This window comes from Talpa occidentalis, unplaced genomic scaffold (assembly GCF_014898055.3).
Source record: "Talpa occidentalis isolate TD23 unplaced genomic scaffold, MPIMG_talOcc4v2.1 talOcc4.17, whole genome shotgun sequence".
Lineage (NCBI taxonomy): Eukaryota > Metazoa > Chordata > Mammalia > Eulipotyphla > Talpidae > Talpa > Talpa occidentalis.
The window spans coordinates 55,035,242-55,051,042 of NW_023601754.1; the positions used below are offsets into that span (position 1 = coordinate 55,035,242).

Sequence of the window (15,801 nt, forward strand, 5' to 3'; positions counted from 1 at the left end):
GGGGCCCGGGCGCTCTCCGCGGCCCAGGCCGCCCGGGCGTGCTCGGGCTCCCGCGGCGGGGGGCCCGGTGGTCGCAGCGCGACCCCTGACATGTACTGAGGTCGTTGCACTTGGTGAGTTTGGTGCCTGCGAAGTCTCGAAGCGCTCAGGAAACCCAAGGGCCGCGGGCGCTGCGCCGCCTCTCCCCGCGCCCAGCTGCTTGTCTTCGGAGACTGTCCCGCCCCACCCGCTCCTCGGGGCCGCCCGTGGCCCTGGAGGCGACTCACAGCATCTTAGGGCTCTAAGATGGGGGGCGGCAGGAGGGGGCGGGCAGCTTCTGACTTAGAGGAGGGAGGGGTGGCCGGGGGCGGCGGGGCCTCTGCTGAATCAGCGCTGCCTTGCGGGCGAAGGCCTCGGCAAATGCCGTGTCGGAGACCGGGCAGTGCCTTTGGGCCGTCGTGATGGCGTTCGGGCTCTGCTTGAGTGTCCTGTCCTCAGACCTTCCCTGATTCCCAGCCCCTCCTGGAGGCCAGTCCATCTCCTGCACCCACTTCAATCTCGCCATGGCATCTGCGGCCTAAGCTCTCCTGGCGGACTCCTCTCCAGACCGCAGGCCAAACCCGTGTGTCTCCTCCACTCCTAGACAGCTCCTGGCCAGCCACAGGGCAGCGCTCAGTAAATGTCAGTTTTCGAAAAGGGCAGAAGGGTGAGCCACTCCCAGGGGCACACCGGCACAGCCAGGCCTACTGGGCGCCCATAGGTCCCATGAGTCAGGCTGGCTTCAGCTTCCTGGTGGATGCGATGACCCCTCAGCACCACCTTTGACAGAAATGGAGCTCTGCGTCCTGTGCTGTGAGACAGGTTTTCCTGAGCCCCAAAAGTGCCTTCCTGGAGATCTTCCCCACACCAAGCTGAGGCTGTCTATAGGAAGAACCCTTGGCTCCTGCTCCCTTTGTCAATGAAGCTATTAGGAGACCTCAGGGGGGCACCACCCCAACTTCTCCCTGCAGCGGGGCTGACCCTTCACCCACACCTGCCGCTGTTTCTGGCTCTCCCCATCCTGCTCTCGCTTTTATGGGTGTAGCTCAACATGTGGACCCAGACACTGCTGAGAATGTGGTGCACAGCCCAGGGCCTCAGGACCCCGACAGACATGGCCTGTGCAGATGGCTGAGGGATAGTGCCCCTGAGAACTCCACCTGCCCACAAGTGAGGCTGACTCTGGGTAGCTCAGTGATACCAGCAGTGTTCTTCTCCCTGACCCTGTGCTTTTGCCAATGATTTTTTTCTCCAGTGAGTCTTAAAGGCAGCTAATGCAGTCACATGATACAAAATTCAGATGGCACATACCAGTTACAACGAAATGAAGTTCTTTCTCTGATCACTGTGCTCAGCCACGCATCTCCCTCCCCAGAGGCACCTGCTGCTACTGTTATAGGACAGGGAGAGGGGCAGCCCAAACCCCGCAAACCTGCCTATTCTACATGGGTTCTGCCATCCGCCGCATCAACACAAAACATAGAAGACTTTAATGGGAAGGAACTTTAATAAAACTAGGAAACAATACAGGTAAGGCAAAGAGTCTAGTTTCTAAATGAAGCATCCAGAGTTACCCGTCCCCTCGTGGGTAAAAGTCCATCCAAATGGGATTGGCCCAGAACAAGGCCCCAAGGCCTGCCACAAGTCTAAAGCATCTTCCAGTGGGGACCCACAGAAAAGGGTCACAAACAACCAGACAAGCCCGGAAGGAAAAGAGCAAAATCAACATCAAGATAAAAGCTGCCATGGTCACCTCCCCACGGGTCTCACCCACATCTGTGTCACCCAGTCCACGACCAAAAGACAAGCGCAGTTTCTTCACGTGTCTCTAGGCTCCATGCGCCTCCTCCAGGTCTCCTGGCTCCATCCTGCTTCCTTCCTCAGTCTCTTCTGCAGCTTCTCCTCTTCCTGCTCAGCTCCACCCTCCCTTGGGTGGGGCAGGGAACCTGGAACTTCCCCCTTTCCTGGGGACCACCCTGTTACACTACCAGGGTCGTGTGTTCATTTTTCAGGGAGGGTCTGGGACTGGGACTGTCAGAGGCTGTCCAGAGAGTGGGCTGCATTGGTGCCAGGGTGAGTCCTGGGCATCTCTTGTTTTAAAACTTCAACTGCTCATGCTGTGCATTCTGGGTTGAAAGCCACTGCTGGGGCCTCCCCGGTGGCGCAGCGGTTGAGCGCTGGGTTGCGAAGCTGCCCACAGCCTCCGTGGCGCCGGTTCGATCCCCGGCTGCTCCCCGGCCCCGGAGGAGGATCCCACATGGTGCGCAGACCTCTCCTGCCACCCGCTGCTCCCCTCAGCAGTGTGCTTCGGTCCTTCTGCCTGTTCTGCTCCCCGCTCTGGCTCTGGTGAATTCTCTCACCCTCCCGCGCTTCTGACTGTACCCAGTGCATGTATAAACAAAACAAACAAACAAATATAATAAATAAATAAATAAAAACATGCCTCTATAAAAAAAAAAAAAAAAAAAAAAAAAAAAGAAAGCCACTGCTGAACTGCCCTTGTTTTATAGGTAAAGAAACTGCAGCCAAGAGCTAGGAAGGCCGCTGTGCCTGCTGTTCCCAGGAGCTCAGGCTTCCAGGTCAGTGTTCTTTGTTAATCTAGAGCCCTCCCCCCGCCCCCAGTCATTTTATCCCTGTGGGGAAGGGAGACTGACTGTGTGGAGTAGAAGTCAAGAGAAGGCGAGCACTTAGCTTATTCACACCCACAAAAGCACACACACACGCACACACACACACCCTCAGCTGCAGGCAGGTGCTCACCACCCGCTGTACCTGCTAATGCACTCACCTCCATGCGTGTGTGTGTTTGTGCAGGACTGGGTATGTGCCTTCAGTGGACACCTTAGAGCAAACGCACAACCTCTGCTTTCTTCCCTGCGCTTTCTCTATCAGTAAATAAGCACATTTTTCTTATCATCTTTTTCCCCCGACACATGGAGAGAAGGCTTTTCAGCCTCCCTTTCTGACTTCCGCTGGTTTCTTGCTCAGGCTTTCCTGCTCTCTTCAGGCTTCTGTGGTGTCTTTGTGACTTTTTTACGCCTCTGGCCTTGCTCCTCCTCCTGTGCAGGGCAGAGGAAGGCCGGGCCCTCCCGCCAGTTCTCATGCTCTTATCTCTCGATGCTGAACCTTGCCTGTGTTCCACCTCTTCAGCCCCTCGGCTTTTTATCTTATCTCTGAGGGCTGTACTGTGCCTCCCCAAGGGAAGGGACTGTTACTCCAGCCCACTTGTTCTGCACTCCCCCCGCAGCTGCTGGTCTCCTGCCAGGCTGCTGATGGGTGCTGCTAGTGGGGAAGAAAGGAAGGAGTCTGTGCCAGTGGTGATTCAGCTCCTTATGCCATTTTCCGCAGAGCTCATCGGCTGGCCCCTCCAGTCCCAGGCCCGGGAAGCTGCTCTCGCTACTTTCAATATTGTTTCCACCTCAGATCACTCCATTGCGCCTGCCCGATCCCCGGGGACCCATTGACTCGCTCATGCCACTGAAAGCTGCTTTTGAAAATTTTATTTTTCCATTCCTTTCAAACGCTCAAGGGCACTCTGGCCAAGCATATTACCCCCTTGAAGCCCCTTCAGAAGGTTCACGCGTTGAGTGTTGGGCTGGAGGCTCCTTACAGATCACGCCTCCCCAACTTGACGCAGCTCACCCCTTCCAGGGGGTCCTGTTCTGCTTGTAAGTTCTTCCTGCCCCCGAGCCAGAACGGAGGCTGCTCTCAGCTCCCCCGAGGCTCCGGGGCCCTGTCCTGGTGGCTGCGGGGCCCAGTGGGACTGGGGGGCCCAGTGGGACTGGGAGGGGCCCTGCCCTCTCGGCGGGTCCCGGCCTTCGGGGCCAGGCTCACACGAGGTCGAAGCTGAGCTTCTCCACCTGCCAGCCCTGGGGCGCTGGCAGACTCTTCATCTGTTTTCTTGTCTGTAAAATGGGATTCCTCACACCCACCCATCGGGTCCTCAGGACGACAGGATGACGTGGCCGAGCTTAGCGTCGTGCCTCGCACAGGCGACACGTTACGCGTCGTTTGTTCTGATGCCGTCGCCATCGAGCTTCCCGTTCCGAGGCCGGGAAGTGAGTGGAGAGTGAGGAGAAAAGAACAGGAAATGTGCGCAGCCTCTGCGTGCGGTGTTGCAGAGCAGACACCTCCAGAATGAAATCGAGCGACAAGTGAGCCCCAAAGGGCAGGGAGAGTCCGAATGCGACAGGACAGGCGGCTGGGGCAGCCCCCCGCCCCTCAGCCAGCTCCCCGGGCGCCGAGGGAGCCTGAGCCTCCCGCCAGCCCAGCCCGCCCTGCTCTGTCCTCTGCTCCACCGACAGCTGTGTGCTCCGCCCAGGCCCAGGGGACACACACCTCTGCAGAGCGCACCCCCGCCCTGAGACCCCCCTCGTCCCCCCAGATCTCCTCCGTCCCCCCAGATCTCCTCCGGGGTGTTCCACCATCTGCCTGTTTTCCCAGGGCAGTCGCCTCGCGCGCTCCCTTCGGCCCTGTTTTCCTACCCGCCTCCTGCCCCTAGCCATTCGACCTCTTGCCAGGCACTCAAGTCTCCATTTTCTCCACCTCCTCACCCACTGCTTGGTCTTTGTCCTCACATCTTGACCCTCCGCCGCCACAAGGCCCTTCCTGTCCTCTGGGCGTCAGTCTTGTTTCCTCGCGCCTGTTGTAGGGAAGTTTCTGACTAGATGCCTAGCCCCGGGGCTGGCTCCCTCGGTCTCAGGATAAGCGCAGCCGCCCCGGTGCCTGCCTGCGGCTCCTCTCCCGCCCTGTCACTCACCATCGTGTCTCCATCACGCGAAACCACGCGTGGCCCCAGAACAGGCCAGATTCTCCTGTCTCTCGAGTTCGCTGTTTCCCAAGCATCCACTGTGCCGCTGACCAGCTGCCCCCCATGTGCTCCTGTGCCACCTGCCATGCTGTGTGCCAGAGCTCTGTTAGAGTGTCTCCCCTGCTCGTCTGAATGCCCATGTAGGTAGGGACCCAGCCCTGGGCTCACCCTGACACCAGACCTAGGCTGGGACTGGCTGGTGCTCACAGGTGGCATGTGTGGCTGGCGGAGAAGTTGGCATCCGCGTAGGCCCTGAGAGATGGTGGAGGCAGGTGACCTGGGCTGGAAATCCGGCTCCTTCTCAGCCCATCTGTGTGGTGGCCAAGTGGCTTAGCCCCTCTCTCACTCCTTTACCGAACCTTCCGCTGGCTGCCATCTCCGGAGTGGTGGATGGAGGGGCAGCCCTGCCCTCCGGATCACGCCTTCTAACGTGGAACAGAGACGTTTTCGTGGGTCACCTTGAACGCCCTGACTGACTGAAGGGCAAGGAGGAGACTCACCTTCTGGTAGAGTGACCGGGAAAGCACCTGCTGTGTCTCAGGGGAAGAGGAGCTGCTGGCTCCGTGGGGTGGAGGAGCTTTTAGGGTGAAAAGAACAGCACTTGAGGCGGTGCACAGAGGAGGGGTCTGGTGACCGAAAGATGGTGTGTGGCTTAGGGCTGTGGGGCAGGGGAGGTGGGTGTGAGCTTGGAGAGGTGGGCGGGCCTGGCTGCGCAGGTCCCAGGGACCAAGGCTGTGTTCAAAGACATTAGGGAACCACGTCCAGTGCCAGGGACTCAGGTTGACTTACGAGGCTGGCGTTGGAGGTTGTGGCCAGGAGCCAGGGAGGTAACACAGGGCGACTCAGTGGTGTCTGGCTTGAGTAAGAGAATGGGCCCTGGTGTCGCTTCTAAGACTGGGAGGCTGGAGGCAGTGCAAGAGGCCTGCCAGTAGGCATCTTCTAGGCTAGAGGCGTGTGTGAGTAGACGGCCGGACTTGAGAGTCTAGCTTGGGAGGGGAGGTCTCAGAGCTTTGGCTTGCTCCCTGGTGAGACGAAAGGATCGGCTGACTGGATTTTCCCGGGCGGCTCTGTGCAGCCGTTGAAATTAACCAGCTGAAGTGCTCAGCAGCCGCGGGGCCGGAAGGGAAGGCCTGCAGGGGGACAGTGGGACTGCAAGAGCATGGACGCATCAGTCCTTGGACACGGCGGTGCACGATGAAGAAAAACATTTAAAAACACTCATCTGCAGCCTCCTGTAGCGGAGGGGAGGCCCTCACTCCTAAGTGTGGCTGTGCTTCAGAGGAGCACTTATGGAAAGGGGGGGTCATCAGCAAAGTCACATCCACAGCTGCACCCTTGACACGGTCTGCCAGGCCCCGTGCAGAGCCTTCCACACATGCCTGCCCGGTACTGCTCAGCACCGTTGAGGTTGCCAATAGTTGAGAAAGTCTGAGAAAATGCCACAGCCCAAAGGAATGTAAACATAGCGCCGCACCCCAGATAGGATTCTGGGCTGGAGGAAGGACAGTAGGGAAAAACTATGGATTTTGGTTAATAATAATATATGGACATTTATGAGTTGTATTAGTTCTGATAAAAGTGCCCTATTAATTTAACCTGTTAACCAAAGGAGACCCAGGACGAGGGGCACACAGTAGCTCTTTGTTCTGCTTTGCAGCTGAAGCAGATGACTGTTTTAGTGAGGAGGGAAGCCCGCCCGGAGCTGTGTGCGGGCCGCACGGGCGTTTCCGCCTGTGTCAGAACCCCACAACCCCGCCGCTAGGGACTGGCCATCCGACACAGCAATACTGACTTGAGGCGATCCCTATCAAAATTCCAATGATATTTTTCAAGGAAGTAGAACAACAAATACAGAAATTTACATGGAACCAAATGGCTTAAAGCAATTTTGAGAAAAAAAGAAAATGGAGGCGTCATATTACCAGACTTTATTATAAAACAACAGAAATTAAATGCTATCAGAAGAAAAACAGACATGTGGGTCAATGGAACAGCAATAGCCCAGCAATAAATCCACACATGGGGCCTCTCTGGTGGCACAAGGGGTTAAGTCTCAGCACTCTGAAGCTATCGGCAGCCACTTCAGCATGAGTTCGATTGCCGGCCAGGGAGCTACCCACATGGCGCAGCAGACCTCTCCTGTCTCACCCGCTGCTCCCCTCAGCAGTGTATTTCGGTCGGTTGCCTGTTCTGTTCCCCACTCTGTCTCTGGTGAATCCTCTGGCCTGTACCCCAGCTCTTGCATGCATAAATACATTTAAAAAAAAAGATAAATCCACACATACACTGGCACCTCATTTTGGAAAAGGAGATATGACCACATAATGTAGAGGTAAAATGTCTTCACCACTGGTGTTGGGGAAACTGGACAGCCACACACAAAGGATGAACCTGGCTCACTCTCTAGCTTCATACATAAGAATAAACTCAAAATGGGTTAAAGACTTAGATGTAAGAGCCCAAGCTGTACAATACACGGAAGAAAACACAGGCCATTTGGACCATGATGTCCGTGACAGAGATGGCCTTGGGGACTCGACCCCAATTGTAAGGGATGGAAATAAGCCGCTGGGATGGCAGCAAATTATAAAGGTCTTGCACAGCAAGAGAAAACAGTGGCGTGGCAGCGGGCATGTAATGGTGCCCGTCGGTAGCTGTGTGAGCCTCTACCCCAAAACACACACTGGCTGTAAACCAGCGTTACCGCAACAATCAGAACAAATCAGCAGGCTAAAAAGACAGATGACTGCATGGGAGGCGACATTTGCACATCACACCTCTGACAAGGCATTACTATCCAAGGTATAGAAAGGAGTCATCAACTTACAAAACACCCAATTAAAAACCGGGCAGAAGGTCTGGATAGGCACTTTTCCAGACAAGACATCCAGCTGCCAACAGACATGAAGTGATGTTCATCATCACTTACTAAGCAAATGCAAATCAACGCCACAAGGAGCGAACACCTCACACCTGTGACAGCTGATGTCAAAGAGACTGTTAACAAGTGCTGGTGAGGATGCTGAGAAGCCGGAGGCCTGATGCACTGTTGGGGGATGGAAACTGGTGCAGTCATTTTGGAAAGTGGTCCGGACCTTCCTCAAAAACCTAAAATGAGGGCCTCCCTGGTGGCGCAAGGGGTTAAGTCTCAGCACTATGAAGCTATCGGCAGCCACTGCAGCACGAGTTCCATCCCCAGCCAGGGAGCTACCCACATGTTGCAGCAGACCTCTCCTGTCTCCCTGCTGCCCCCTCAGCAGTGGATTTCAGTGGATCCACCTGTTCTGTTCCCCACTGTCTCTGGTGAATCCTCTCACCCCCAGCACCTCTGGCCTGTACCCCAGCTCCGTATGCATAAATAAATAAATCTTAAAAAAAAAAAAAACCCTAGAACTACAGCTATTATGTGACCCAGCACCCCCAATCCTGGGTATCCAGGCAAAGCACATGAAAGCATCAACTGGGAGTGTGACACACACCGGCACGCGCACAGTAGCGGTATGCACAAATGCCAAACTAGGGGAGCCCCCTCCGGGGCCCACTGACAGGTGACTGGAGAGAGACGTGGGGTTTACACACAACGGGATACTATTCTACTCTCTGCAAGGAAAAAAGGAATGTTACTCTTTACAGCTAAATGAAAGGGACTCGGGATTATGTGAAGCAAAGTTAGAAAGATAAAGACACTGAATGATTTACTTATATGTGCAATCTAAGGAAATAAAGCTAAAGGGACAAAACAAACTAATGGACACTGATGACTGAACTGAGGGATGGGGGTGGGGGTAAGGGTGGGGGGGGCTCATGGTGGTACTAGGTGTTTAGTTTTGTCTTTAAAGATTTTAAAAGAAAATCCAACCCCCCCTCCCCACCTTGTGCCACCCCTTTGCCTTCAGAGATGTTCTGGCCGCCCCTGGTCAGTTCTGCTCTGGTCCGGCTTTACTTCCCAGAGTGACCCAGAAACCCTCACACCAGGTACACCTTCCCCCTGAGTTGACTGGGATCCTAGGAACAGTTCCCGTGCACCCGCTTCCTCCTGTTGCTCAGAGTGGGGCTGCCTCCTTGCTCGGGCCTGCGAGGAGATGCAGCTGTGCTGTGGGCGAGGCGCCAGCCGGAGCAGCACACCTGGGCTAGGGAGCCGCTTCAGCAGCGCCGTCACTGCGTGTTGTGTACCTGTGATGAGCCGAGCAGTTTTCTGGGTGCCAAGGATATGACAGGGAGTGAGAAGGTTCCTGTTTCCTCAGTGCTAACATTCTGGGGGGTGGGGGGACACGCACAAGTGAGCATGTGCTAATAAGGGAAAGAAGGGTAAGAGGAACACGACTTTAGTCAGGTTGACTGGAGAAGGCCTCTGAGGTGACATTTGAGCCAAAACATGAATGCGGGGACAAGCTACATGGATCTGGGGCAGGAGCAGGGAGGTGCAGAGGGAGGGCTTGTGCAAGGGCCCTGGGGCAGGAGGTACCCAGCCGGAGTCCAGCGGGCTGGGGCGGGAGGGAGGGAGATCTGATCAAGCAGCGCTTAGCCAGGCAGATCAGGCGGGCCTGGCGGGCCTGGTCGGTTATGAGGACTGGGCGGTTATTGGGTTACATTCCTAGCGAGATGGGAAGCCACCGCGCAGTCTGGACCGGTAATTTAACGCGATCTGATTAACATTTTAAAAGACTCTCTGGCTACTGCGTGGATAACAGACCACAGGAAGAGTAGGTGGAAGCAGAGATCATTCGGAAGTGATTACATGACCCAGACAAAATAACAGCAGCCTAGAAAGGGGTGAGGAGGGTTGGCTCTGGCTGTCCGAGGGGGAAGCCAGAGGCGCTGCTGCGGACGGTGTTGGGCACGAGCGCGTCCAGGATGACTCCAGCTTTTGATCTCAGAAGCCAGAGGATGGAGGGAGAAGTTGTGTGCGAGGAGATTCCACGCTGCAGGGCAGGCCTGGGGAGAGGCTGCCAGCGGTCCCCACCCTGACCTCCCCGTGCCCTGAGCTGGGGGAGATAGGGCGGGTACAGTAAGGGAGGCCGAGAGCGAGCAGGCAGCGCTGAGTGCTGGCCACAGGCCGCGCGGAGACGGAGGTCCGGCAGGATACAGGCATCCACGGCTGCCGTGGGTCAGATGAGAGAACTGACCTTGGATCTGCCCCCAGGTCCCGGTGACCTTGGTAAGGGAACTCGTGATGGAGTCGTGAGGACAAACGCCTGAAGGAGGGGAGGAGCTGGAGACAGGGAGCGTGAGCAAGTCCTGGAAGAACTTCGCTGTAGGGAAGCAGAGGCGCGGCGTGGCAGGTGGAGATCTGGAGTCAAGGAGGCTCACTGTTCTCACCAGGGGAGAGAGGGGGCGATGCGGGGGTGAGGCCGGGACAAGGCTGATGGCCACAGGCGGGGGTGAGACGTGGCATCAGAGGTAGGTCGGGTGGAGCTCACGCCTCCTGCCCCCTCTCCTCTCCCACACCCTCCCACTAGCTTCCAGGTCCCCACAGCCCCGGCCCCCCCGGAGGCCCCTCCTGGCTGCCGGCTCCTCAAGGCCTTCGTGGGCACTGTCACTGCCCCGACAACTCTTACTTCCTTTCTAGTTACCTGACACCATCTGACTTGGCCTGCTGATTTTTTTCACCTGCCAGATTGTCCACCTTGTACAGATGGCCTTTCTGGGCCACTTTCGCAGACTTCATGGGCTTCTCCCTGTGCGGAGGCGGCCGAGTTATTTCCACTTTCTAGTCTCAGAGTGCGCACAGCACCGCGTGCTGGGTCCTAGGGCCTCCCTCCGTGAGGTCATCTGGCCACGGGGCTTGGGGAGCCAGAGACAGCCTGTGTACTTGGCCTTCCACTCCTCTGTGGACGAAGACACCAAGCGAGCCCCCATCTGGGCACTTCAAGGGCGGCGGTGTGGCATGTCCTGAGGCAGGAGAACCAGGCTGGCAGGGAGTGGTGGCTGAGTTGTACCTCCCAGTTAAAAGTGCAGGAAAGAAAACCGCATGACGGACTCCACCCCACCCTCTCCACCCGCAAAGGCAAAGCCCCTTTGTCCTCAGACCACGCATTTCGAGAAATTACGGGGAGAGAGCTAAATCTAATCTCCAGTCACAACAGCGGGAACTGCCCTTGAAAGGCGGGCTTGGGCGGTGGGCCCTGGAGGAAAAGAGGTTTCCACTGGGAACCTGCCGTCTCTGGGCAAGACCCCTCCACACCTCTCTTCTATGACTAAGAAATGGGAGATTGCTGCTTTCTGGCCTGTCCCCAGTGGATTTTGAGTGGAGCTGGCTGTGTTTTGTTAAGGGGCTGGTCACAGGGAGAGGCACAGATGCCCAAGGCTTGCTAGGTGGTAAGAAATCACCAGTTTATTGAATGAAAAACCCGACATCACTCAGTCCCTCCCGCCCCTCCTCTCTCTCCGGCCTGAGAGCGGGCCAGCCCAGGAGACACGTTGGACGGCAGGGCTGAGCTGGGGGTAAAGGCTGGAGGAGTTTGGGGGAGGTATGGAGAATGAGAAAAATACTTTTCAAAACGAAGCTCTGTGCAAAAACATCCAGAAAGGGTGAGAGGACAACGGTGAAGCCCTGGTGGTGCTGGCGGGGGCGGGAGGGCCGAGGCAGGCCTGGCCTCATGGGCTCAGCCTCTCCTGAGAACTCTGGTGGTCAAGGTTGAGGGGCTCAGACCCCCAAGTCTGCGGCAAAAGCGAGGACACGGAGCCTGCCGGAGACCTGGCCAGGAGGATGGGGTCTCAGCCTAGGCCAGGGGCCCAGGAGCGAGGAGGGAGGAACAGACCAGGAAGAGACAGTGGGACCAGGGCACAAGGGGCCACACACACTGTGTAGGTGGGGGTCTGCCTCCATCTCCCCGAGTTCAGTTTCAGGAAGAGGCAATCATCAACGAGGAGGGGCCACAAGGACAGGGACCTGTGTGCAGGCCCTGTACACGGGGCCACCGAGAGAACGGCTGTGCAGAACTGAAGAGACACTCCAGGACCCATGTGACATCTACAGGGCCTGCAGGGGGGCGGTGAGGAAGTCGTGCATGGGGGAGACCAGGAAGGCCGCTCCCTCCCCAGAAACGTATGGCACTGCCATGGAGACAGTGTTCTGGGGGTGAGGGAGCTGCCCCTGGGACTGTGGAGGGGTAGGGGGTTGCCCCTTTCGCTGTGAGAACCCCGCAGCAGTGGGAAGTAGCCCACCTGCCTGGTCCCCACTTAGGGGTGCAGGCTGAGTAGGATATGGCAGCTGGGCTTTAGGAAGAAAAACAAAAACAAAAACATGAGGGATCCCAGTGGCAGGACGGGGAGGACCAAGATTCCAGGCTTCCTATTTCCAGGAAGAGAAATGGCATCACCTGGGGGAAAGGTTGGAAGGCAGGTGAAGGCAGGCCCAGCGACCCAGTCCAGGTAGGCCCAGAAGGCAAAATCAACATGCCGCCTGGAGCAGGGAGGGAAGGGGCGGACCAGGAATGGGCCTGGGGCAGGGGAGCAGGTCCCCAGTGGCAGTATCCTTCAGGACTGGGCAGGGAGAGGCTGGCTGCAGGGCCAGGAAAGGGAATGCTGCGCCCGGGCCTGCCGGCCTCCCCCTGCCCGCAGGCGGTGAGGCTGGTGGCAGTGCCGGGCGGGAGCGTGGCCAGAAGACAGCACCCTCAGGTGGCCTTGCTGCCACTGAACAGTCCTACTGGAAAGTGCTTGACATGGGTGGGCCACTGGGCTGCCAGCTGGAAGAACTTGATGTCGCTCCACTCGACTCCATCGATGGACACTGGGGTGACAAGAGGAGGGGTGACCAGGGCTGCTAGGGCACCTCCCAGGGTCCCTTGGGGTGCACCATCTCCTCCCACTGAGCCCCTCCCGCCCCGCTGGCACCTCTCAGCATGGTCTGCTGCTGCTTGGCAGAGCAGATGAGGCGGCTAATGCCTTCGATGACCTGGCTCTTGGAGTCTACCTCCTTTTCTCGAGGTTTCTTGCTCAGGAAGATGGTGGGAACTGGGAAGCAAGAGGAAAGCTTCAGGTGCAGCCCCTGGCAAACAGCGATCCCTTCCTCACCCCACAGGGGCCCCTCTTAAAGTGGAGCAGACCTAAAGAAAGCTCATCCTTCACCCCTACTCCCCAAGCTTAGTGGCTTATTGGGAACTTCAAGCTGCTGCCCTGACCCAGCGCTGGTCTGGGGACATGGGCTAACCACCCCATCCCCGGGCCTGGAGGTCTTCATGTGTAACACGGGCTGCGCTGGTGGAGGTGCTGGGAGCAATGCAGCAGTGTGTATCCTAGCTCTGAGTCCTGGCTGGGAAGCCGGTTGGGAGTGCCGACCCCAGCCCAGGCACCAGGTGCAGGCCTGGTGCAGCCCCCAGGGGAACTCCATGGTGCAGAGGGGCATGGACAGAAAGATGCCAGCTGCCTTGGGAGCACCCAGAGAAGGGAGGAAGCCCCTTCCTAGACAGCTGGTGGGGCCATGAGGGCCGAGGCACCTATAGTGCAGGTGTGCAGGCTGCGGGTCACGACCGGGTCTGCAGTGAGCGCTGTGCAGGTGCTGGCCTGGCATGGGGGCCCTGCTCCCTTGCCAGAGCTCAAGACCCAGCACTACCTCTCTCCTCTGGAAAAGGCGGATTCTCCTCAGATTCTTCAAAAACAACTCTGCCCTGAGTGCGAGTGCCCAGCTCCAGAGGGGCAGTGACCACAGCTGTGGCACAGAGATGTCCTCCTTGGCCACATGGCCCATCCTGAGGGTGGCCCCTCCCTCCGGGGGTGCTCACATGGGGCCCCACCGCCGAGGCTCAGTAGGCCTGACCGAGGTTTCTGCATCGCAGGAGGAACGGCAGGGACCCCAGGCTCCATGCTGGACTATGGGGTATGTGAACTGCTCCGGCCTCACTCAAGGTTTCCCAGAAGCAGCGTCTGTCCCAGGTGCTGAGAGCGCTGGGGAGGCCTGAGCTGTCACTCACCTTTCTTGTTCTTCTCTTTGGTGACCACGGTCATCGCCATAGTGCCAGAAGGTGGGGCCTCCCCGCCGTGGGGCAAGCGGGAGACCTGCACTGAGCGGAACACGCTCTTGAGGGTGTTCTTGGAGCTGGCGTCCCTCTTGTCACCATCCCTCCTCCGCTCCCCGGGGTGGCCCAGCCAGTAGTCCACCTGGAGGCCAATCACGTCCCCATATGGGCTGTTGGGGCTCCTGCAGCAGGAAACAGAGTAGGCGCTGCCTTCACTTCCCCACTACTAGGCCAGACGGGGTGGGGGTGCAGGGGGCGAGGGGAGGCAGCTGGGGGGTTCCCTCCATCAAGAATCAGTTCCAGCGGAAGTGGACGGTCAGCCTGCGTGGAGGGCAAAGCCACTGGCCGGGAAAGACACAAGAGGGAACCAAACAGGCACAGGAGGGCGAGGGAAGTGGAGAGGCAGCCAGGGTGTGTACAGACACACACACTCACATACAACTGCACACGTGTGCCGAGTCTGGGCCCAACCCAGCCAAGGGCCGAGCCACATGGTGGGCAGAGTGGGAGGCACCTGCGGCCCCCAAGCGGCAGAGCAGCCCCGAGCGGTGGGGCTGACTGCGGCGGTCTCTTATTTATGGCACTTCTAGCTCAGGGATAATTTTAGCTCTGAGGGGAAAAAGGGCTGATGTCTCCTTGAAAGGAGGCGTCAGACACAATAGGTACACGGGCTACAAAAGGCATCTGACATTCCTCTCTGCCTGGCTTCGGCGGTTCCGTTAAAAAACAGGCTTAAATGGGATGGAAAAGGAGGTCGAGGGAAGGGCTGATCCCCAGATCTCCCCAGAGGGTGGGCACTGTGAGGCCCCGGGGCATCTGTGACTGTCCCCAATCTCTGTCCCAGCCCGCCCCTTCCAGGTGAGCCGGCGGGAGACCATGCAGGGAGGTGAAAGGGGCAGCTGGGAGGGACAGACAGGCACCGGGTGGAGCGCACCCTCCCTTGTGCAGAGCTGGGCTGCAGCCACCACCTGGCCACCTGGCCCAGGGCTCTCGCTGCCCTGCTCCTTTCTAAACCAGCGTGCTTTCTAAACCGCCGGACAGTGCGGGGCTGAAGGAAGTCAGAGCAGCTCCTGCCGGGCCCCGAGGGAGGGGCGGAAAGTCAGAATGGACGAGGCCTTACCCCATCACGGCGAGGGCGCTGCTCATGGACGGGGAGGACGGCGGGGTAGCTGTGGCGTCTCGGCTCAGGCCCGAGCTGGAGGGCGGTGATGTGGAGGGCACGGTAAGGCTGACCACAGGTGAATCGTCCCCGTCACCTGCCAGGTTGGGGAAGCCATTCTGAGCCGCTGGTGGCCAAAAGCCAAGGGGCCCGTCTCTGCTACAGTGTGCTCCTGTCCTCGGCCTTAGACCCCGCCACCACCCCCGCCGTGCTGCAACATGGGAGTGGGTGCTCACGGTCTTCCTGCTCAAACTCTAGCGTCACCAAGGACACCCAAAGCCTTCACCTCTGCGTCTGCCGGACAAACGAGCAAGCTGACCAGCCCCCACCCGACACGAAGGGCCTGGGCTCACCTGCAGTGGAAGGAGAGTCTTCAACCAGACCCACCTTCACCACCTGCGAGGAAGGAGATACCGCGTTAGGTCCGCCCCCGAGCTGGACGTGGTCGGAAGCAGCAGGGAACAGGGTCGGGCACAGCAGCGGCTACTGCGAGTTATTCACAGGCTTTCAGAATCTTGGCAAATCCAGAGGAGCCCAGAGAAGTGGAAAAACCTTTGCAGCTTTCAAGGGGGCAAAGCCACCTTGAATGAAGGCACGAAACATGTTCGTATCCTGATGTCACTTCCTGTACGCGACAGGCAGGAGGCCAGCAGGCCCCGTCCTCCTGTCCTGGGCAGACAAGTGCCCCCGAGAGCGAGGTGAGACAGGTGGCGCGGGCGGGGCTCCCCGGGCAAGGCCTGCCTGCTGCTCCGTGAGTACAGCATCCAGGGCGACACCGGCACCCCCCTCAGACCTCCTGGAATCTGGAGGAATACCGCTGAGGAGGGGGCCCAGGCACCCCCAGTCTCAGCTGGCAA

The 15,801-nt window shown here is 58.3% G+C and overlaps 1 protein-coding gene and 1 long non-coding RNA gene across 4 annotated transcripts in view; one reads left to right on the forward strand and one right to left on the reverse strand.

Moving 5' to 3' along the window:
- The first annotated feature begins 85 nt into the window (after positions 1 to 85).
- Positions 86 to 15,724, forward strand: LOC119249949 (uncharacterized). The gene is made up of 3 exons (XR_005126218.2): positions 86 to 113; positions 2,529 to 2,597; positions 15,203 to 15,724. It is a non-coding gene; the product is annotated as an uncharacterized LOC119249949 (long non-coding RNA).
- The window catches only part of PACS1 (phosphofurin acidic cluster sorting protein 1), a 106,372-nt gene continuing 100,902 nt past the window's right edge, over positions 10,332 to 15,801 (reverse strand). For 2 of the 3 annotated variants that reach the window (XM_037517531.1, XM_054697459.1), the window contains exons 20-24: positions 15,298 to 15,340; positions 14,906 to 15,041; positions 13,741 to 13,967; positions 12,665 to 12,784; positions 10,332 to 12,560 (exon numbers count right to left, since the gene is read on the reverse strand). In XM_037517531.1, coding sequence (XP_037373428.1) covers positions 12,445 to 12,560; positions 12,665 to 12,784; positions 13,741 to 13,967; positions 14,906 to 15,041; positions 15,298 to 15,340 — 642 coding nt within the window. In that variant the 3' untranslated portion in view covers positions 10,332 to 12,444. The remainder of the gene's footprint in view (positions 12,561 to 12,664; positions 12,785 to 13,740; positions 13,968 to 14,905; positions 15,042 to 15,297; positions 15,341 to 15,801) is intronic. The other variant, XM_037517532.2, reaches the window with a different exon arrangement.